Source organism: Nothoprocta perdicaria, unplaced genomic scaffold (assembly GCF_003342845.1).
Source record: "Nothoprocta perdicaria isolate Ctin4 unplaced genomic scaffold, notPer1 scaffold_477, whole genome shotgun sequence".
In the NCBI taxonomy this organism is placed as follows: Eukaryota; Metazoa; Chordata; class Aves; order Tinamiformes; family Tinamidae; genus Nothoprocta; species Nothoprocta perdicaria.
Window position 1 is genome coordinate 64,202 of NW_020455729.1, and position 22,773 is coordinate 86,974.

At 42.9% G+C, this 22,773-nt stretch overlaps 1 protein-coding gene across 3 annotated transcripts in view; it reads left to right on the forward strand.

Moving 5' to 3' along the window:
* GOLGB1 (golgin B1) overlaps positions 1-18,486 on the forward strand; it is a 42,316-nt gene extending 23,830 nt beyond the window's left edge. For all 3 annotated transcript variants that reach the window (XM_026047101.1, XM_026047102.1, XM_026047103.1), the window contains 10 exons: positions 305-5,334; positions 6,727-8,677; positions 9,881-10,059; positions 11,236-11,401; positions 12,321-12,452; positions 13,190-13,345; positions 13,478-13,575; positions 14,218-14,352; positions 15,803-15,908; positions 17,134-18,486. In XM_026047101.1, the coding sequence (XP_025902886.1) occupies positions 305-5,334; positions 6,727-8,677; positions 9,881-10,059; positions 11,236-11,401; positions 12,321-12,452; positions 13,190-13,345; positions 13,478-13,575; positions 14,218-14,352; positions 15,803-15,908; positions 17,134-17,268 (8,088 nt within the window). In that variant the 3' untranslated portion in view covers positions 17,269-18,486. The remainder of the gene's footprint in view (positions 1-304; positions 5,335-6,726; positions 8,678-9,880; positions 10,060-11,235; positions 11,402-12,320; positions 12,453-13,189; positions 13,346-13,477; positions 13,576-14,217; positions 14,353-15,802; positions 15,909-17,133) is intronic.
* The last annotated feature ends 4,287 nt before the right edge of the window (positions 18,487-22,773 follow it).

Sequence of the window (22,773 nt, forward strand, 5' to 3'; positions counted from 1 at the left end):
GGCTTGGGAGTATCACAGGAAAAAGACACTTAAACATACTGTACTGTAATAAAGAAAGAATGGGAAATAAGAGAACAACCAGTAGCACTGTAACAGCTGTAACTAACTACAACTTTAGAACCTGCAATGAACTAAACCGGGGAGTCCTTCCTCTGTTAGTAAAGTTCCTCTCTATTGCAGTAGGCGAGTCAAGTTAAGGGTAAATTTAGACCACAAAACATGGAAAGCAGATACATCAAGGACAATGAAAAATGATCCTTTGTCAGGATGCAAAGGAAAATTGAAACCTCTCATCTTCTTTTAGGCAATAGATGGATTTAGAAGCAAGCAATTTGATGAAGAAAATGGTCCATCTGGATTTGTGGAACATCTTGCTGCACAGAAACATAAAGAGCTGTCAGTTTTGCTGCTGAAACTGCATGAAGCCCAGGAAGAAATAGCATTTCTGAAACAGCAGCTTAAGGGCCCAGAAAGCCAAACTCCCGCAGTTCTCCAAACAAAAGAAGAAATTAACCAGCTGGAAGATGGATCACAGACTTTGTTTCTTGAGAGGGAAGAAGAAAAGTCTTCAGATATGCAAGGTGGGTTGGGCAATAGCTCATTAGAGACAGAAAAAGAAATGCTACAAATTCCTGCACTTCAGGACAACAGGACCAATCTTCAAGAAGTTCCTCAGGGGAGCACTGTTCCCTGCAGAGGAGAAATGGAGGTGATGCAAGAATTCCCTGCAGCAGATTCAGAACCTGGCAATTCTCAATCTGAGGAGCTAGTAAGGCTGCAAAGCCAAATTGTGGAACTGCAAACTCTTCTGCAGAAATCCCAAGAAACCTATAAAAAAGATCTAGAAGAAAAAGTTGCAAAAATAAATTGGCTAAACCAGTTGGCAGAAGAATACAGAAAAAAGATAGAGGATTCTGACAGTGAGTTTTGTGTTTTAGCTGAAGAAAAAGATCAGCTCCTGTGTCAGAGGCAGGCGCTTTCTACCGTCACAGAACTGAAGGATCAAGTGAAGGAACTGGAGAAAAAACTAGCTCTTTCAGAAAAGCAGAGGCTATCAGACAGTCAGATCAGTCTTCTGAGAGAACAAATCCAGAGCCTTAAAAATGAATTTAAATCCAAAGAGATAAAAATTGAAGCTTTGCAAAAAGACTTGGATGAAGCACAACTTCGGCTTTCTGAGCAGGACATTCAACTTAAAGTGCTGAGAAGCCAGATCCAGAAGAAGGAATGTGAAGTACTTGATCTGGAAGAGCTTTTGATGAAGAACACAGCTGAAAGAGAAGAGCTTTCCCAAAGCTTAGCTTCAAAGGGACTCCAAGCAGCGAGCCTGGAACAGTTTGTTGCCGAGAACAAGAGATGTATTGAGAGCCTGCAACAAACTTTGCTGGAGAAAGACCGACAGATGACAGAGATCAGTGACCGCATGTCTGAGAAAATGGTCCTGCTGAATGAAGAGAAATTTTCGTTAGGAAATGAGCTAAAGAATCTTAAAGAGCAAATGAGTCTGTTAAAAGCCAAGGAGGAAAAAGACCAAAACATAGGAGATGCAAAAGATGGACATCTGAAATATGGGGAATCTGAGCAGCAGTATCAGGCACAGGTAGCATGTGAGGAGAGAGAGGTGTTAGGAGGTAAACTTGAGCTTCTGAAAAAAGAAAATGAGCAAGTCAAACGGAAGCTGCAAGCAGCACTTATCAACAGGAAGGAGCTTCTGAAGAAGGTTAGCAAACTGGAAAATGAATTAGCACAATTGAGACAAGAGCCTGAATTGGAAACCTCAGTGACTCAAGAACCTGAAAGGGAAGAAAATATAACAGGCAGAGTAAGTGAGGAAGTGAATCCTGAAAGTCAGCCCAGGGAGGCGAACCTGATTCAGCTGCTTTCTGAAAAGGAATCTGAGTTGCAGAGCATCCAGGGAGACTTGCTGGATAAAGAAACAAATGAAGTCCATTTACAGGCAGCGACTGAGGAAATGAGGCCAAGCTTGCAAGCTAAAACAAGTGTTCGTGATTCAATGAAAGTTGAAGTTGTGGAAAGCTGGACAGTTGCTGGCAAACTACCTAAAACCAGTAAGAGCCTAAAAGATCATGAAGAAAATGAAAAAGATTGTTCAGTCGCTACAAATTATGAAGAAAATCAGGAAGCTGCTCTAAAAGAGAGAATTTCAACTCTTGAGCAAGAGAAAGAACAACTTCAAAAAAAACTTCAGGAGGCCCTGGCATCTCGCAAAGACACTATAAAAAAGGCTCAAGAAAAAGACAGACATCACAGAGAACAGCTTAAACAGCAGAAAGATGATTACAACACCCTGCAAGAAGAGTTTGATAAGCAAAGCAAAGAGAAGGAGAGCATCCAAGCTCAGCTCAGACAGCTCCAAGAACAGAGAGATTCAACAGAAAATACACCTCGGGGGAGTGAAAATTGGTTGGATTCTTCACGCTTAGAAGGAGAAAACAGTACAGACATCAAGTTTGCACAAGTTGTAGATCTTCCTGGAGAAGACCTCAAGACAAAAGTTGAGAAACTGCAGACAAAGAAAGAAGAATTGGAATATAAGGTCAGCCATATGGAAAGTGAACTTGCTTGCAAATCAGAATTAGTCTCTCATTCACAAGAACAGGTAGCACAGTTGCTTCTGGAGATAGGTGAGCTGAAGAGAACCTGTGATGAAGCTCAAGCAAAGGCAGCAAACCTTCAGATAGAATTGGACAAAAGTCAAGCAGAAATTTCTATAAAAGGTAGTCTCGAAGACCTTATGCACCAAAAAAATGAAGAGGTTGCATCTCTCAAGTTACAGCTAAGTGAGAAAAGTGAAGCTCTCGTTACTGTGCAGGCACAGCTTCTGGAAAAAGAAGATACTGTCAAGTCGCTGTGTAGTCAGTTGGAAGCTCAAGCCCAGGTACATGAGGAACAAAGCAAGCGAATGCAAACTGAACTGCTTGATGTTCAGCAAAAGCAAGATGATGGTGCAGAAGAAACTAAACAGAAGAATCAAATGCAGAGAAAGTTGCAGGCAGCACTTATCTCTAGAAAAGAGGCACTAAAGGAGAGTAAATCTCTAAAAGAGGAGCTAGCTAGTGCTGAAACAACTATAGAAAGTCTTTCTGTCAAGTTGACAGACATGGAAAGTCAAATATGTGGCTATGTTAAGGAAAGAGATGATTTAACAGAAAAGTTAGTAGATCTCAGAAAAGAGCGAGAAAAACTTATTTCAGAAGTTGATAAAGCACTTATAGAAAATCAGAATCTTGATGGATGTTATAAAAACCTGAAGCTGACTCTAGAAGCAGTTGCACAAGAGAAGGAGCAGCTGGAGAAGGAGATGGAATCACAGAAATGCTCTCAGGCTGCTGAGAGTTCTGAGTGGCAAGAGAAATATGTGGAGCTTCAGAAAGAATATGAAACTCTCCTGCAGTCCTATGAGAATGTAAGTAACGAGGCTGAGCGAATTCAGCGTGTTTTGGAAGCTGTTAGACAGGAAAAACAGGAAATTTTCATTAAGATGAAAAGTGCTGAAGCGAAAAAAGAAGAAACAGATAAACAGCTGCAGGAGGCTGAACAGGAGATAGATGGAATGAAGGAAAAAATGAGGAAATTTGCAAAATCAAAGCAGCAGAAGATCTTAGAACTAGAGGAAGAGAATGAGAAGCTCAGAGCAGAGATAAATTTTACAGATGGAGACCTACGCAGGTCTGGAGATGTAGCTTTCATGACAAATACTAGCCTGAAAGACGCTTTGGAGAGTTCTAGAAGAGATTACCAGTCTCTTTCTACTCAGCTTGAGACAGTAATGGCAGAAAAGGAATCTCTTACTCTAGAGATCAAAGACTTAAAGGATCACTTGCAGTCCACAGAGTCTAGGCTAAAGGAAAGTAGACAAATGGTAGACAAGTATGTTGCCCAAAAGACAGCAGAGGAAAAAAATCAGGCAGTTGCCACAACATCGCCAGTAGGAGGGACTGAAAGTCAAGTGGACCTAAGTGTTAGTTTAGTGTCCTGTTCTGCAGAGTTGAAACAAAAAACACTTGACGATAGCAGCCCACCTGAAAACCTTGATCCCTACAAACAACAGATATCTGACCTCACAAGGCGAATCACAGAACTGGAAGAGAACAGGAGAGCTTCAGAGCAAGAGCTCAGCAATATTCATGTTAGTGTTGAAACTTTAGCAGATGAGAAGAGGGCTTTAGAGACCCAAATGGAAGTGAAGGTCCATGAATTGAATGCCCTCCAGGACACAGTAGTGAAGATGGAACAAGCACTAGAAAAAAGTAAAGAGGAGCTCATGAGAATGACAGAACAGAAGAATGCCTTGGAAGCAGAGAAAGATGACTTAGAAGAAAGGCTCATGAATCAGCTAGCAGAACTTAATGGAAGTATTGGAAACTACCAACAAGATGCAGCAGACTTTCAGATCAAAAATGAGCAATTGAAACATGAGCTCCAGAGTCTGCAGAGAATGATGCATGAACTGGAGGAAGAGAAATGTCAGATGGCAAAGGGGAAAAATAAAACAAGTTCAGAGAAGCAAAAGGAATCTATTGAAAAGCTGAAATGCGCTTGGAAGGGAGACAACAGCACACTTGTAAAGGAGCTTCAGGAACTGCTGAAACAGAAACAGCAGGAGATCAAGCAGCTGCAGAAGGACTGTATTAAAAGCCAGGAAAAGATCAGTAGTCTAGAAAGAACTGTTAAAGCGCTGGAATTTGTCCAAAGTGAGTCTCAGAAAGAGCTAGAAGCAGCCAAAGAGAATTTAGCTAAAGCAGTTGAAGACACCAAGAAAGCCCAAGCAGAGCTTGCTTTCTCCAAAGTAGTGCTGGATGACACTCAGAGTGAGGCAGCAAGAGTTTTAGCAGAGAACGTCAAAATGAAAGAGGAGTTGCAAGCAAACAAAGAGAATATTAAAATTCAAATGAAGAAAAAGGACGATGACTTTGAGAGAAGACTGGAACAGGAAAAAAACAAGCACTCAAAAGAAATTAAAAACATGGAAGAAAAGCTGTCAACTTGGCAGAAGGAGAAAGACTATCTGGAAAAAAGTGTTCATGATGTTCAAGATGCCTTGCAGACAAAGGACCAAGAAGCCAAACAATTGGAAGGCAGCCTGACCAAAACATTAGCTCAGCTGGCAGCGTTCACCAGGAGTATGTCTTCCCTTCAGGACGATAGGGATAGAGTAATAGATGAATCTAAAACATGGGAGAAGAAATTCACTGAGACTATTCAAAAGAAAGAAGAAGAAATACGTTTGAAAGAGGAGACTTGTGGTGTTCTAAAGGACCAGATGAAGCAGATGACCATGCATGTGGAAGAACTTCAAATTCATATATCCAGGTAAATGAAAGAAGGTGCTGATGATTAAGCTGCTATTATTGTATGTCCCCTGGACAAAGCAGCAGCTACTGATGAGACAAGACAGAATCCTAGAATAGCTGAAGCTAGAAGAGACCCCTGGAGATCATCCTAGTCCAGTCCCCCTGATCAGACAGGGTCACTGGAGCAGGTTGCCCAGGACTCTGTTCAGTCACGTTTTGAGTATTTCCAAGGATAAAGAAGACTCCGTAGCCTCTCTGGATAGCCTGTTCAGTGCTCTCTTACCCTCACAGTGGGTGTACAGTGGGTGCCCTCACAGGGGCAGAGGGAGAAAAATGGTTTTCATTAGTTAGGATGAAATTGCCTGTGTTTCAGTGCAAGTCATTGCCTCTCATCTCATCACTTAAAGAGCCTGGCTGTACTGTCTCCATGCTCTCCTTTCAGATATTAATGCACATAGATAAGGTCCCCCTCCTGAGCCCTCTCTTCTCCTGAGGCTAAACAGGTCTCCACCCTGCTGTCCCCAGCCTACGGTGATGTTCATGGCCATTCCTCCCAGCGGCAGGACTTTGTACTTCCCTGTAATGAATTTCATGAGGTTCCTCTGTGTCCGTCTCTCCAGCCTGTCAAGGTCCGTCCTGCTAAATCTGTTCTCTGGAGCAGGCAGCAGCCAGCTGAGTGCTCTCTAGAGTCCTTTTTAGTTTGAGATTAAAAATAGATGTGTTGGTTGTTGACCTAGACCTGGCAGGACAAGAGAGCTTTGAGATACCAAATTCCAATTTAATCTCAGCTTAGGCTTGGAGGGAAAGATGGAACTATGGAAATGTGTGTCTTAGTTTCAAAAATCCAAAACTAAACTCTTCTTGCTTGAAAAAAAATGTTCTATAAAGTTTATGATCAAAACACTGCATCTTTGCACAGTAAAGTGAGCATGAAAGACCTAAGACGTGGAAACAATGACTTTACTGTTTGGGGATTTGTGTTTGTTTTAGGTTTGTTTGTTTACATTAGCTAACATGGGTGAGAGAAAAAAAGTATTTTAATGAGAAGGAGATCATAGCATTTAGCTTCTCACTTCTAGTTTCTCAATACTAGTACTTAGCATTTATAGAAAGATTTATCTTGCCAAACGTTTTTTTTAAACTAGTTGTTTCCTGACTGTCTCCTGAGACAACAGCAGTGTTGGAATTTTAAAAGATGCTTTGAATTTTAAGTTTAGGGGAACTAATCATAAGGATATTTCTGTACTTCATAAAAATAATACTAATTCTGTCTGGTATGTGTGCTTTTTTGTGCCCTCCTTTTTTTTGTTTCCTTATTTTCTGAATTATTAGCATTACTGAGAACCATCAGTGTGGATTTAGATGCTGAGTTACTTCACTGATTTGTGTCTGAGTTTCTTTTCTGTTTCAGGCTGGAACGCAACAAGCAAGACTGTGAGTCTGATTCCAAGAAGGAGATCCAGCATTATCAGAATACATGTGAAATGCTGCAGGAGGAGAAAAAAGAGCTTTCGACTCAGCTAGAGGAATCTCAGAAACTGTACAAAGAGTCGCAGAATGAACAGCAGAAACTGGAGTCAGAAATCGGAACCCTGAGAGACCAACTTGCTGACTTACAGAATTCCTTCACCAAATGCGAATTAGTCAGAGAAGAACTGGAGAATATGGTCAAGCAACAAGAGACTAGTATCCAAAATTTTAAATTCAGCTGTGAACAGCTTACAGCTGATCTGCAGGCTTCGAAGGATCTAACAAACAAACTGCATGAAGAAATTAGTGCCAAGGACCAAAAGATCATTAGTTTACTGTCTGCGAAGGAAGAAGAAGTTATGGCTGCCATATCTGAATTACAGCAACAACATTCTGAAGCCATGAAAGAATTGGAGCAGAGGCTAAATAAGGAAGAAGAAGATAAAAAAGCTTTGGAAAATGAGAAGAAAAAAATCCTGGACAAGGTTGATCATCTCACTGAAAAGATGAAAATAAATAGAGAGGAATGTAAGCAGCAAAAGGCACAATTGGACTCCTTCACAAAGTCCATGTCATCCTTGCAAGATGACAGAGATCGTGTACTGAGAGACTACAAGCAACTTGAGGAACGGCATCTCATTATAATCCTAGAGAAAGACCAGCTAATTCAAGAGGCTGCTTCTGAAAACAATAAGCTCAAGGAAGAAATCAGAAGTTTTCGTAGTCGCATGGATGACCTCCACTCGGAGAATGCCAAGTTGGATGCGGAGTTGGTACGGTACAGAGAAGATCTGAACCAAGTGATTTCAATAAAGGACTCTCAGCAGAAACAGCTTCTTAAAACACAGCTTCAGCGTATCCAAACACTGGAAAAGGAGAAGGCAGTTGTGGAAGCACAGCTGAAAGAGTCTGAGCATACTCAGGACAATCTCAGGAAGTGCATGGAAGTCTTGAAAGAAGATAAAGCCAACATATCTCAAAAGGTTGAGACTCTTACATCCTCTCTATCTCAGGTACAGAGTGAGATGACAGCATTACGTGAGGGGGGTCCTATTATGGAGTGTCAAGCACAGCTGAAGGACCGAGAGGAGGAGGCACAAGAGCTGAGTCATAAGCTTGCCCTCTCACAAAAAAGGATAACAGAACTTGAGGGGGAGCTAGTACGTGTTCAAAAAGATGCAGCCCGAAGGGTGGAAGAGGCTGAGGACAGGCTTAGAAAAGAGTTGAAGCATCTACATCATGATGCAGGGATACTGAGGAATGAAACAGAAACAGCAGAAGTGAGGGTAGCAGAGCTGGCACAAGACCTGATGGAAATGGAACAGAAATTTCTTACAGTCACAGAGGAAAATAAAGATCTCAAGGCCCAAATTCAGTCTTTTGGGAAGTCCATGAGTTCTCTTCAGGATAGCTGGGACCAGGCCAATGAAGAGCTTCAAGTTTTGAAAAAGAAACGTTCTTCAGACTTAGAGGAACATCAGAATCTAGTGCAAAATCTTCAGAAACAGATAGTTCAACTACAGGAGGAGCAAAACTCTGTTGCCAGGGATCGAGATGCTGTAAGAGTTGAGCTGACAGAACTGCAGAAAGCTGCTGATGAACAAGGTCTCTTGGCCAAGATTGAGAAACTTAACCAGGAGCTCAGAGCTAAAGATGATGAGCTTCTCCATTTGTCTTCAGAACTAGAAAGCTCTTCCAACCAAGTCAAATCATTCTCTAAGGCTATAGTTAGCCTGCAGGACGAGAGAGACCGTCTGCTAAATGAACTGGACAAAACTCGTAAAGTTGAAGACCTGAAGCAGCAAGCAGCAGGAAGCCCTTTCACTACTCCTTCAGAAGTGCAGAGTCTTAAGAAGGCCCTGTCCTCCTTGCAGAATGACCGAGACAGATTAGTAAGTCCCTATCCTCTCTCTGCTCTTGCATAAAGCACCAGTGGCAATTGGAGGTGATTTCCTCGAGGCCTCTACTGAATCATCAGATTTCCTTAAAATTCAGTAGATCAAGGTCTGATATTTACAATCTAAAACAAAAATTATTTTCTTACGACACACAGAAGCTTACCTGTGATTCCATTGTTAACTTTTCAGGATAGTTTCAGTTGTAAGCTTAATTTTAAAATATGAAATAATAGGAATAAGATGCAGGTTCCTTGTTAACCTGCCTAGTCCACATCTGTGGAGGCTTTTGTTTGTTCTCCTTTTGTGGCAGCTGGTTGACGAGGGAAGTACAGGGCATTGAAGCTTTGTTCTGACATCCTTGCGTGAGTGTCTGTGTTTGTATAGTCTCTAAAACAATGTGACTAAGAAAATTTTGGAGCTCTATTTGCTGGTCTGACAGTGATTTTTACCATCATTTTCCATGGTTACTTGTAATTTTCCCTTTATTCCCTTAATCTCTAACAGACTTCGTGTACTATCTTAAGTGCTTCTTTTTAATCAGTATAATATCTTTAAGCTGTCTGTAAATATGTCTCTCCTGTTGCTATTTAATCGAACTTAGATATTTGTGTGGCATTTCTAACGCTGAGGGATCCTCAGGGACAAACCTTCGTTGTTCATTAAGCACTTCCCTGTCTCCAGAGTCAGCTGCATCATCTAGTCCTCTCCGATAGCTGATGGTAGCGATGGATGTGCAGCGGCATCTAGCAGTTCTTCTAGCTGCGGTCTCTGTAGACTATCAACAGGATTTTTAGTTCCTAAATTCCCCGACTTTACTTTTGGTTCTTGGAACGCTTAAGTGCCAACTTCAGGAGCTGTTCTTATTCAGTTCCTTTGTCCCTTTGTCACTCCTTCTGAATGTTGGAATTAATATTCCAGTCCAGGATTTTTCTGTTAATATACATCAAATCTTAATGGCATGTTTCAACCTCCCCCCTCACCTTTTATTAACACTAGTGCTTTCAGAGGGTTTTTTAGCAGCTTTTTAGTAGACTGCTGTAGTCCCTGATATCAATTTATAAATTGTCATCTGAATGTCCTTTTTTTTCTTTTTCTCCAGATGCCATAGTGAGAAATGCTTTTAAATGCTTATGAATAATAAACCTAGTTGCTTGTTCAGTGATTGTCACGCTGTCTGATATTTTCCTTTAATTAAAGGTGAGAGAGCTTAAGAATCTACAGCAGCAATATATACAAGTTGGTGTGGAAACAGCTGAAAATTCTCGTTTAAAAGCTCAACTGCAGGAATATCAACAAGAGGCAGATAAACAGCATCATCTCCATGAACAGCTGAAGCGTGAAAGTATTTTCTATCAGCAAGAACTCCAACAGCTTAGGTGAGAATTGCTTTTTGCCTTCACTGCCTCAGATATGCAAATATGCTGCCATCATTATTGCTTTTTTTAATAATGCAAAGTGTCGCTGTGTAGGGGGCAAAAGGAAAAATAAAAATTGAATACCCATATTTATGTCTGCTGTCACTAAGTCATCTGCCCTGGTCAGGAGCAGGCATATGTTTTCCTTGGTTGTCCTTTTGCCTCAGGTTTGGGTAAAGGTTTGCAAAATAACATATTGGAGGAAAATAGCTGTGTGGAATGGCTTTAAATTTTATTTCCTTCCCCTGGAGGTGGCCAGTATCCTCTTTCAGAAGAAAATTAGGCAGCTTCTTGTACTGGAGCTTATTTATTTAATGATGGAACTCTCCATTCCAGACTGATGAATGAGAAAATACCCTTGATTATCTGACTGATACTATTGTATAGAAAATACTCACTTCATACTTTGATTTACTTGCTTTATATCTTCCACAAAAACAATCTGTAATTTTAGTCTAGTAAGCTGTTATGCTCTGCAGGACTTATATTGACCAAAATGCTATTCTTTGTTCTAAATGTGGGGAAAGTTTTCTCTGAGACTACTTCAGAGGTATACCTGAGTATAAAAGAATGTGGTGTGAGAGGGACTGTTACTTTGTGGAAATGATACGTGGCTTATCTCTGAACAAAGATATAAACACTTGTAATGCTCCATTCCTCTGCCTAACTGCCCCACATCTGACCTGAAAACTAAATAGATCTTGTCAAGTTTTAAGTAGCTTGCAAGTTTTACTTATCTCCTGATAAAAGAATGAGGGCTTATTTATCGAACGTCTACTGTGCAAGTGAAGTGAAAGACTTAATTTACATATTGGGATCAGTGTTGTGGCTTTGATGTGTATGACTGAGATGATGCTAAAGTTATGGTTAAAAGTTGCATTATCAGAGATGTTCTGGCCGAAACTCTATGTACAGCAACAACATAAAATGGCTCGTATTTGGAGTACCAAATATGTGAGTAGTAAATCTGCAATGCTAAACCAAATAAGAAATGTTATTGTCATCAAAGGTTACTTTTCCAGCACAGAGTGATGATCGGAAATATCGAGCATCTTGGTTCATTCTGAGCTGGACACCTGGGTATCATAAGAATTACTTATAAATTCCCAGTAATTTCTTTTGTGTGATGCTTTGCAGACAAGAAAAGACTGCCTGGGAAAAACAGAATAGCAGCATGAAGGAGCAGTACCTGATGGTCATAGCTGATAAAGACCAGCAGCTGAGCCATTTACAAAAGATAATGCAAGAAATGAGGCTGCCCCTCAGCAAATCTCAGACTGTAGAGGAGCAGTACCAGAAGAAGGTAAGTGGAAATAGAGATGTTTCTGCCTAGCATGAAAATCTGAGGCTTGAAGTTCAGCCAGAGTACTGTTTTTTCCCGTCTTCATATGTAACAGGCCAAAGGTATTGCAGACTGTACTATCAAATTTTGTTTGTGTGTGTCTTTCAAGGAGAATAACAACAAAACAACTTGGGTTATTGAAAACCTATAGAGGACCCTGACATACCCTTAATAGCTTCTTCCCTTAGTTCCTAAATTTCTAGGAGAGGATAAAAGAGACTGGCAGGTATTTGCACTTGCCAGGTATTTTAGTTCCATCTAACCAGTGTGGTTTTTCAATATGACTGGTTTAGGTTTGTCTCTTACATTCTCTTTGAATGTAGAATCTTCTGTTTTGTTGTAGTTCTCATTAAAAAATTAGAATGTGACATTAAGTCTTTTGAGGTTTTTATGGTTTTACAGATTCACAGATTCACAGAATATTTAAGGTTGGAAGGGACCTCTACAGATCATCTAGTCCAACCTTCCTGCTCAAGCAGGCACACCTACAGCATGTGGCACAGGGTGGCATCCAGGCGGGTTTTGAAGACCTCCAGAGTAGGAGACTCCACAACCTCCCTGGGCAGCCTGTTCCACTGCTCTGTCACCCTTTTATTGCTGTTTGTACTGTGCTGTTTCTCGTCATGTGTTGTTCAAATTTTGAGAAACAACAATGCTGTGTGCAAGTTGAGCGATTTTACTTTTTTTCCCATTTTGGCTTTTCAGATGCCTTTTGGGATATTTCTGTGTTATTACATGTTTGATGTTTTCTTTGAGCAAGTCAAGTTCCAGACCTAGGAACAGTGTAGGGCTTTGATCTTGGAATACTAAAGAAAGAAGAATATATGTTGAAGAGCGTTGTCATGTGTGATATATTTCCTGTCTCTACTTACCCTGGTAGATTTCTCCAGAAGTTCTGAAAGGTGACTTTTCAAGTGTAGAAGCAGAGACAAAACTTCTTCAGGCCCAGCTAAGTGACACCTTGAAAGAGCTGCACCAGAAAGAGCTGAGGATTCAGCAGCTAAACAGCAAGGTACCTATTATGTCTTCTGCTTTCTCGTGGAATCTGAGCTGAGCCATATGGGGAAGAGGAATTGCTTGAACAGGTTTCGAGGAGCAGGACCAGATCTTTCTGTTTTTGTGAGCATTTAGTGAAATACAGAATTGGAAATACAGGTTAGAGACCTCTAAAGATTATCTAGTATTTACCTACTTGAAGTAGTGCTACCAGCAACACTGGATCAGGGCAGCCAATACTCTGTCTAGCTGAGTGGTGAAAGGCTCTTGCCTTTTAGACTCGTGAAGTCCCGCCTTCAGAAGGCATGCTTACGATCTTTAGTTCTCTCTGCTGTCTTTATAAAGCTGCTGTATTTCAGGGCAGAATCACAAGTGATCCAATTCCTATGAAGAAACACAGGGCTAAAAATATAGCAAGCTTCTCAAAGAGATTTGCAGTCAAGGAGACAAGAATATAAAATCGTAATTTATTAATGGTGTTTCTGGAAGACTCAGGTCAATCTTAACACTTTCAACCTTGTTTTGGAAGCATGTTATCCTATATGCCATGTTGACTTTTCAGGGCCCCTATTCTGAAATCAAAGCCATGAGATGCTGTTAGAAGTTATCATTGATATTTGGACCTTAGAAATGTACAGTATGGCAGTTTCTATATTCTTGTAAAAGTCTTACCTTCACTTACCTAGAAAGCAGCTTTGCTTCCAGAAGGATTTTTGAAAACTTCTCTACTCAGTAGTTTTGTTTTTTTCTCAGTTGTCTCAGGTCTTTGAGGAGAAAAATGCCCTCTCCCTCCAACTGCGAGGTAGTAGCCGGAATATCAGTGAAGGCCATCAGCACTACAATGAGGTTCTGAACCGCTGCTTGCTGCTTGAGAGGCAGCTTCAGGAGCTACAACAGTCTCCAGACAAGGTAAGGGTCTTCCTTTTAATGCAAGTGAGAAAAGCTTACTGCCCCACTAACTATGCAGCATTGTAGTTAATTTCTACTCTGGTCATTCGGTACCCTTCTGCCAAACATTCGCGTATGTTTGTTTGTTTCTAGAAGTTGTTTGCAACAGATGCTGCTCCAGGAGCACCCCAAGAAAAGAGTGAGCCTCAGAGAGAGAGTTATGCACCAGAACTACAGGAATTGCAACTGAGGTAAAGAAATTGTGAGAATGGGGGTGGGCTGGTAGGCATTAGCTTCGATGGGAAGGCCTTGGGCTGAGAACTGGGCAAGAGCCCAGTTCTGGTTCTGGAGCTTTGAGCAACTCAATTCCACAGTCAGCTATCATAGAAGTAGATGAAATGTTGATGTGCTTGATGGCTTAAGAAGTCGTCTTTGCAAACAGCTTCAAACACTAAAGAAACAATATGCAAGAGCAGTTATTGCAGACTGTCACTGGTCAGATTAGTATCTTTGGTTTAGTGGGCTGGGTCCCCAGTAGCTAATGAAGTATATTGATGGTCCTGGTCTTGGTACCTACCTGTATCTGGTACTGAGACCTGGCAGACAGTTCCTTGTACCCTTTGGAAATAGGGACATGGATAACAGAGGCAAAGAACTTCTTCCTGATGTGATGCACCAACTTCAAGAGACTTGAAGTCCCCTCACTCTGATTTTCAGGGTAATTTAAATATTTTAAAAAAATGTAAATTTAAAGAAAACTTGAAATAATTTTCTTCTGTGTGAGGTAGAAGAAAAAATCTGTTAACCTACTGTATCAGTGAATACAACAGAAACAGTAGTCCAGGAATAGACTTTTGTTCCATTTTAGCATATACTTGTGTGCTTTCTGGCAGGTTGTCTGAAACTGAACACTTACATAGCAGCACAAAGCAGGATCTGAGGTATTTAGAAGAGCAACTGGAAGAAGAACATGAGCGGCGTCTTGCTGCAGAGGAGGCTCTCTCTGCAGCCCAGGATCAGATCAGGAGGTAAGGGGACTTGCGCAAACAGTGTTAAGATAAAAAGCAGGATGCTTCTAGTTGCTTGTTCATCTCTGCACTTCACACATCCCTATGTTCAGTGCCACTGTCCATGTAGAAACAACTATGCCATGTCTGTCTTTAATCTTCCGGACAATGATAGAATGAGATAATTGAGCAAAAACTTGAGATAAAATTTGACTAGAAATAAGTTGCAAACCTCTTCAGTGAGGAAGATAAATTACTGCAAAGTATGGAACCTCAGTATTGAATGAAGGGAAGAGTTCTCAGGTGCTTCCCAGGCATTTACAATCAGCAGGGAACATGAGGCTGACCTGCATTAGTCATTAGGATGAGTCATGTGCTGGAAATCCTTGTTTCTTCTAATTGACTGTAAGAGTTTTTTTGCCACTTAACTGGATTGTTGCTACTTCTGTGTGTCAACTCTTGGTAGTCAAGATAAAAGCTACTATTGTAATCTTATGCATCAGAACAGTGCTTTCTTCCTGATACCCTTGCTTGTCAAACAAAAATATGGCCAAAGGCAAGAATTTTGGATGAAGTTATCTGGTATTGCTATACACAACTCAGCGTTATCCTCTTGTAGCATTGAAGTCTACAGAGGCTTCTGACAGCTGAGCCATTTCATTAACTAATGGTAGCTGAAAATTTTGACAGTGCTGCCTATGTGTCTTATGCTGTAATAGTAATTTACCAGGCAATGGTAACTTACCAATCTTGAAAATCTAATGCTGGCAAATAGTTTGCAAGAGCTGTTACCACCGGGGCCAGAACTGATCTCCAGAATGATTTCTCAGAAATTAGACTGTTTATGTCAGCTGTTCTGGCTTCTTTCAAGTCACAAGCTTGAAATTTCACATGGAAGCACAGACCTTAGTTCACGTAGAACACACAGACCTTAGATAAGTTAAAACATCTGAGTTTCCTGAAAGACAAAGGAGGAAACAATACAGAAAATCAAGAGTTTTTAAATGACAGGATATAAAATTGGGTAATAGAAGACTTTACTACAAGCAGGTGAATTGTCTCTGCTACTGGAAAGGAATGGAAATCCCCACATAATGCAATATGAAGTGTTTCTATGCTCTCTGATTAGCAGACACAAGAGGTGGTTAGCACAGCAATTGTATTTTTTAGAGGGCACAGTATGCCTGCTCTGTTATGGTTTCAGCAGCTTCCAGGTAATTTGGGACTAATTTAATTTTGAGGACAGAAGATTATTGCTACTTGGGTCACCCAGTTATTCTGTTCCAACTGGGCTTATGAGGAACTACAGCTGTTTAAATAAAAGCATCCTTTTGATCACGTAGGGCCCCTGATGGTTTGCAGTGATTGCTCAGTTTTTTTTGATGAAGTTACTTCTTTCAGACTCTTTTCTACAGTGTTTGCTTGGGGCATCGTAACAAACTGAAGCTGATTTAATATTTTGTTGCTGCAGGCTAGAGTCAAGTGAGTGGACACCTTCCTTAACTGCGAGCGTTGATATGACTCCAGGTCAAGAGCGTTCCTTGCTGATTGACTCCATGGATAATACTTCAAACAGAGTAAGGATTTTCATTCACAGCTGCCGCTGATGTGAGCCCTGACTGTTGCATGAAAATATGAACATAAAACCATGGACTTGTAGTAGGCTAAGTCCTGCTTTAAGCATATCTAGTTCTGTAGGGATTTCTGTGTTTTTATTTTCTTCTTTGGCCTGCTCTGCTTTCCATTCTCAGAAATTTTCTGAATGTGGTTTTGCTGCAGTCTGCATGAGTGGAATGTATTACAGAGGCCACTAAAATATAGATCAACACTGTCTGCACTTGAGGTGTGGTCCAAGGTTCCTTGTTGGACCAAGGCCTTGGTGGGAAGCAGCTGAGTGTGCAGATATGTAACTGCTTGCATAAGAAGCATCCATGTTAATGGCCCCAGCATCTCTAGTGGTTGTCTCTTGCTTGGCCGCCACCTCAGTCTTTCCTCCCCAATCTCCTTTCAAGCCGATGTCATTCAGGCTGGAAGGCAGCGCAGAAAGCTGCTTTTTTACTGTACTGGGTGACTGCCCGGCAGCACCTTGTCCTGTTTTGGTAAGAATGATGCCCTGCTGAAGAGTGTGCCCTCACCAGAAGGAAGGGGACACTACTTCCAAGAGCAGCGTAAGAAGAACTAGGGCAACAGAGAAAGCTGGATGCTACCCTGCATTCATGCCTGAGGAATTTTAGTAGAACAAATTGTTTTCTCTTTTGTACTGGAAGTTTGCCTTTTGATGTTGCATTGTTTGAAGATTGTAAGATCTGCCTGCATTGTAAGATCACCGTATCTGGATTGTTGAGCAAGATCTGAAATCTTTGAACTCGGCAGGGTGAAGGGAATTAAACTAATGAAAGAACACTTTCATCTTCTATCCAATGGGATGAATTGAGGTTAGCTTGAGTCCCTAGCAGAAAAATACCATTGATCCACTTGTTCATATGTGACTTGGAGGAGCTAGAAATTTATAGGTAGCAAATGTTAGGGGGAGAGTTCTGCATTTTGTTGGCTTTCTTCAAGCAGAGATGGAGAGTACTGGCTCATGGCCAGCCTTCAGAAAGAAGGTTCTGTCTGTGGGGCTGGGGAACACTTTACTGAGGATTTGCTCTGGAGGCAGAATCTCACAGTGGAAGGGATTTTAGAAGGTTGATGCTTGTTAGCTTAGACAAAGTTATCTTCAAAACCTAGAGAGCTCCAAGTGAAGGCAAATGGGAACTTGGTCATTCATGGCACTAACTGCTGTTTCTTTTACTCTTCCAGACTCGGCGTATACCTGGACTGTGGCGCCTGTTACGATCTCTCTTCCATTCCCGAACCCACCTGCCTCTGCTAGTGGCCATGTATCTGTTTGTTCTTCATGTCTTGCTCTTCTTATGCTTTACGGGCCACCTGTAAAGCATAAAACAGGAGCCCCGACCCTTTCTGAAGTCCCAGGGCTAGCAAGCCTAGCTGCAGGGTAGCTGCAATCACCACTTCACCCTACTGCTGCCTTTTTGGGTTGCTGCAGTGCATTTTAGGAACTTCATGATCCTCCCCTTCTTGAACTCTATCGGTGAGCTGGCTTAGGGAAATCCTGTAGCTAGTATTAAGAAGGATAATCTTTTCTTCCTGATGGTCCTTAGATCTGCTGTGTGCCACCGTAGTGTTTATAATGTGTATCTTAATAACACTATGGAGCCTTCAAGGAACATGAATGAAATTTCAAGATCCTATTTCCTGCTCAGTTGCCCCTCTTGTCAAAGAAGGGCCAACTGTGTCTGTGTCTGGACCTGCTGAGCATTCCATTTAAAAACATATGTCTGCTCTGATAAGCCTGTAAAATAATGTCAGTAATTTAATTATTGAAAAAGAAATAGGAACAAAACCAAAACTTTTTAAAAATTTATTTCCAAGTTAATTACCTTACTGTTTTTAACATTTATGTACCTGTCCTTGAAGAGAGAAGATGCTTACACACCTCTTGAAAAGAGAGGAGCTGTGCTGCTGTGTTCTGGTCCACTGATTACTTGTCACAAGGTTAAACCTCTATAGGTTATGCTGAAGAGTGCCATTATGTGGCATATGGGCCCAAGTCAAAGGCAGAAGTCCCCCAAACAATCTTTTCCTCCTAGGTTGTGAATGGAGACAGAGTTCTGAGGCCTGTGTTAGCATCTGTACTTCAGAAAAAGCCTGTTGTGGAAATCTAGTCAGCTTTGGACTTGTGTGAATCTAAAACAAGCTTATGCAAGTGGACCTGATCCTGTGTGTTACATGGAAAGCTGTGTTTTTTTCTGAGGATTTCTGAAAATGTCCTGGAAGTGAGACAGTGCCTTCTTCCTGTGGGAGAAGGCTGAATACAAAGAAGCTTGTTCCAGTCAAGTTTCTGGTCAGTGACCAAATTGTCCTGTCCTCTGCTTGGAGCACTTACAAAAAGGCTTGTATCTGCCTGTGGCTTCAGTAGCCACCCACATTTTTCAAAGTGAAAGAGGTGGCTCTTTTGATATTTTTGCTAAACAAAGATTCTCTAGTCCCTGAACAAAGCCTTTTAGTGGATGGATTGATTTCATTATTGTCCTTAAACCAACTCTCTGGCAGGTCCAGAACACTGGCACTACATACCCATTTTTACACTGTCCTGAGTCCTATATTTCTCAATTATGTAAAATGAAGTGACCAAGTACTTTGCCTATAGTTTCGTAGGATACATGCTCCTGTATATAATAAAGATTATTTTTCAGATGCAAGTTTAATGTCATTATGTGTCTGTCAGATACCTTGAGGGTGTACTGCTGCTGTATCATAACTTCTGTGGGTGCACTGTAAGGCTGTAGTTCCTTTCAGTGTATTCTTCCTTGTGTGTTGATTGGAGAAGATCTGTGTCTCATTATTTGAAGAGCCATTATCATTGCCTGTCTTCCATTCTCATCTCTCAGCCTTTTTCAGCTACTGCTGTAGTGACAAAAGGAAATAGCACTTTATGCTGCAAAGCAATTCTAATAAAACTGCAGGTTACCTGTTTTCACTTGTAACAGCCTTTGGGCAGAGTGAACTAAATTCTGGACCCCCTTTAGGACTGTGCAATGCCAAGAAAGTCACAGGAGTTAGCAACAGCAAACTGTGCTGTTAACTTGTAGCTAACTTGAGACAAGTTAAAACGTAATAGCCATGAATATTAGGAGCCAAAGGCAGACTCTAAAAATCTCATCAAACACCCCATTTTCACTGAAGACCAAAGCTAATAGTATGACATGATGTTCCTACTGCTTTTAAGAGAAGAAAGAATTAAAAGCCAAGTGCATCTCCTTCAAGTTCATGGTACCAGTTTTCTGCACAGTACCTGAAGCTGGCACCCGCCTCCACTGTAAGACAAGCTCCTGTTGGCTCAGAGATGTTTGCATATCTCATACTTTTGGAAGAAGCAACTAGAGCTTTGATGAGGAGGGGAGGGGAACAAAACCCCAAAGGTACTCCTGAGCTCATAATCATGTCTGACTTAACAATTTTCTGGTTTGATATAATGAAAGGTGTGAAATTTCTACCTGGCAATCACTGCTTCAAAAATTTCAACAACTTGTTCCATCTCTGTCTGGCTGAACCCATGTTGGTTGCTGTTTTGATCAATATCCAGAAAAAGTGGCTCTAGAAGCTTTTTGTGTTTCACTTAATCAGAATGGAAATTATTTGGGTTTGAGATATTTATTTAGTAATTCTTTTAGTTTTTCTTTTAGCAATTCTTTTAGTAATTCTAATTATTTAGTGTAATTCTGCTACTTACTGTAAAACTTAGGATTCACAGATTCACAGAATATTTAAGGTTGGAAGGGACCTCTGGAGATCATCTAGTCCAACCTTCCCGCTCCAGTAGGCACACCTAGAGCATGTGGCACAGGGTGGCATCCAGGTGGGTTTTGAAGACCTCCAGAGCAGGAGACTCCCCAGCCTCCCTGGGCAGCCTGGGCCAGGGCTCTGTCACCCTCACAGTGAAGAAGTTCCTCCTCACCTGCAGACGGAACCTCCTGTGTTTCAACTTATGGCCATTACCCCTCGTCCTGTCGCTGGCCACCAGTGAGAACAGCCTGTCCCCTTCCTCCCTGCATTCTCCCTTCCTGAACTTATACACATTAATCATATCCCCTCTGAGCCTTCTCTTCTCCAGAGAAAACAGGCCCAGCTCACTCAGCCTCTCCTCATACGAGAGATGTTCCATTCCCTTAATCATCCTGGTTGCCCTTCTCTGGACCCTCTCGAGAAGCTCCACTTCCTTCCTATAGTGGGGTGCCCAGAACTGCACACAGTACTCCAGCTGCGGCCTCACCAGAGCTGAGTAGAGGGGCAGAATCACCTCCCTTGACCTGCTGGCAACACTCCTCCTGATGCAGCCAGGATCCCATTGGCCTTCTTGGCCACGAGGGCACACTGCTCACTCATGGTTAACTTGGTGTCAACCAGGACTCCCAGGTCCCTCTCCGTGGAGCTGCTCTCCAGCAGGTCGACCCCTAATCTGTATGATGCCTGGGGTTATTCCTCCCCAGGTGCAGGACCCTGCACTTGTCCTTATTGAACCTCATGAGGTTCCTCTCTGCCCAACTCTCCAGCCTGTCCAGGTCCCTCTGGATGGCAGCGCAGCCCTCCGGAGTGTCGGCCACTCCACCCAGCTTGGTGTCATCTGCAAACTTGCTCAGGGTGCACTCCGTGCCCTCGTCCAGGTCATTGATGAGGAAGTTGAACAGCACTGGGCCCAGCACTGACCCCTGGGGGACAYCWCTGGCCACAGGCCTCYARCTGRACTCGGCCCCATTTATCACCACCCTCTGAGCTCTGCCATCCAGCCAGCCCTCGATCCACCGCACCGTGCACTTGTCTAGTCTACTGTCCCGGAGCTTCCGTATGAGGATGCTATGGGAGACAGTGTCAAAAGCCTTGCTGAAGTCAAGGTAGACAACATCCACAGCTCTCCCCTCGTCCAGCCAGCCTGTCATCCCATCATAGAAGGCTATGAGGTTCGTCAGACATGACTTCCCCTTGGTGAATCCATGCTGACTGCTCCTCAGCAGCTTCTTCTCCTCCATATGCCCGGAGATTCTCTCTAGGATGAACCGCTCCATCACCTTTCCAGGGAYAGAGGTGAGGCTGACCGGCCTGTAATTGCCCGGCTCCTCCCTCTTGCCCTTTTTGAAGACTGGAGTGACGTTGGCTCTCTTCCAGTCTTCGGGCACCTCCCCTGCTCTCCAGGACCTCTCAAAGATGATGGAGAGAGGCTGAGCAATAACCTCGGCCAGTTCCCTCAGCACTCTTGGGTGCATCCCATCTGGGCCCATAGATTTTTGAGTGGCCAGTTTGCCTAAGTGATTTAGGATTTCTGTTAGTGAAGCAACGGATTTCCGCTAGTGAAGCAACGTAGCAAGTGCTTGTAAGTGCTTGGGACCTTTGACTACATCCTTTCCATCCTCTCATTTCTTCTTTTTTTTTTTTCTGCCTTGGAGGTGCTTATTGATTTGTGCTTATCTATACATCCTTTGTGTTTATCTATACATGCATAGATATAGACATTGCATTTTTTTTACAGACACGTAGGACATAAATTATGTGCCTCTGCGTTTATACATGTATTGTAATTGTGCCCTAATGTATTGAGCCAGATTCCTTCTGCAAGCAGCCGCTTTCTCGCTCAGGTTCTCATTGCGGTTGTTGAATTTGGCTTCAGCCACGCGAGCTCTCTGTGTGTGCGTGGCACGGTACTTTGTGGAGCAGGTGAAGCCGTGGACACGGTGATCTGGTTTGCGCGTTAGCCAAGGTGACCATGCGCTCCCAAGCCCCGCGGCCGTGCTCGGAGCACCCGTGTGCAGGGCCTGCCGGTTGCGCAGGAAACACGCACGGCTCGGTGCTCGCGAGCTGAGCGCGGAGCGGGGGGCTGGGACGCAGGAAGTCGATTAGTTGAAGTTAAAACAGGAACTGTGAGGTGTCATAAGCCAAAACTGGGGCCAGCAATAGGTGCTTGGGTGAAGAGCAGCAGGTTTGTCAGCTGGAGCCCCCGGGCCTTGCAAGGTAGGAGCGCGAGGGGGTTTTGCGAGCAGAAGGTGAGCGAGAGCAGCAACGAAATGGCTGCTTGGCGAGGGGGCAAGGAGGCTGCATGAGGGTGCTTGGCATCCACTTCTTAGTGTTTTGGTGGTTGTTGCTGCTTTTGTGTTTGAGCCTCTCGAACCGCGTTTCCGAGTTAAGGAGCACAGTGGTGCTCAGCGGCGCGCTGTGCTTGCGCACACGTAGCGACTGCTGTTGGGAGAGGGGACGAGTTAAAGGAGCGAGGCGCTGTCCTGTCCGACCTTTCCCCTTAGAGCGGGTGCTTGGCCCCTGCCAGGTGATGAGAGACTGCGCTTTGTCACAGAGGCCGGGACGCGGGGTGCAGGGCCGGCTTTGGAGAGCAGTCACTCAGGAGCCATTCACATCCTCTCCTTCAGCTTGCTGACTTCTTTTGTTAACAGAAAAAAGGCTTGTACCTTCTGTGCTTGCAGTTCCTGTTGTCTGCGCTCCCTGGTTCCGTGGTGCTGACTCTCGAACTGCTGTTAATGGCAGATTGTGAAGCTCAGCGCAGCGAGCTAGCTGGAAGTTTATTGCCCAAGACAGCGGCGGTTGTGCGATTTCTCCTGAGCACAAGTGTTTTGCCTGTGTCAGCACAGCAAGCAGCTGCCCTCAGTGCCTGGGGTAGATCTGGAGCTAGCGGGAGCAGCTAGGGAGCAGCCCTCCTTCCTTTGGGTTCTGCATGGGTTTAGTTGAACGTTTTGGAGCTGAGCTCAGTAGCCTCCTGTGCTACTTGGTCTTCACTGTACCTGTTGCTCAGTCTTTCTGCCCTGAAGAAAAGCTCGCTCAGGCTGAGGGATGAATGTTTGGTGCTTCTCAATGGCACAGGCAGTAATAGGAAGTGTG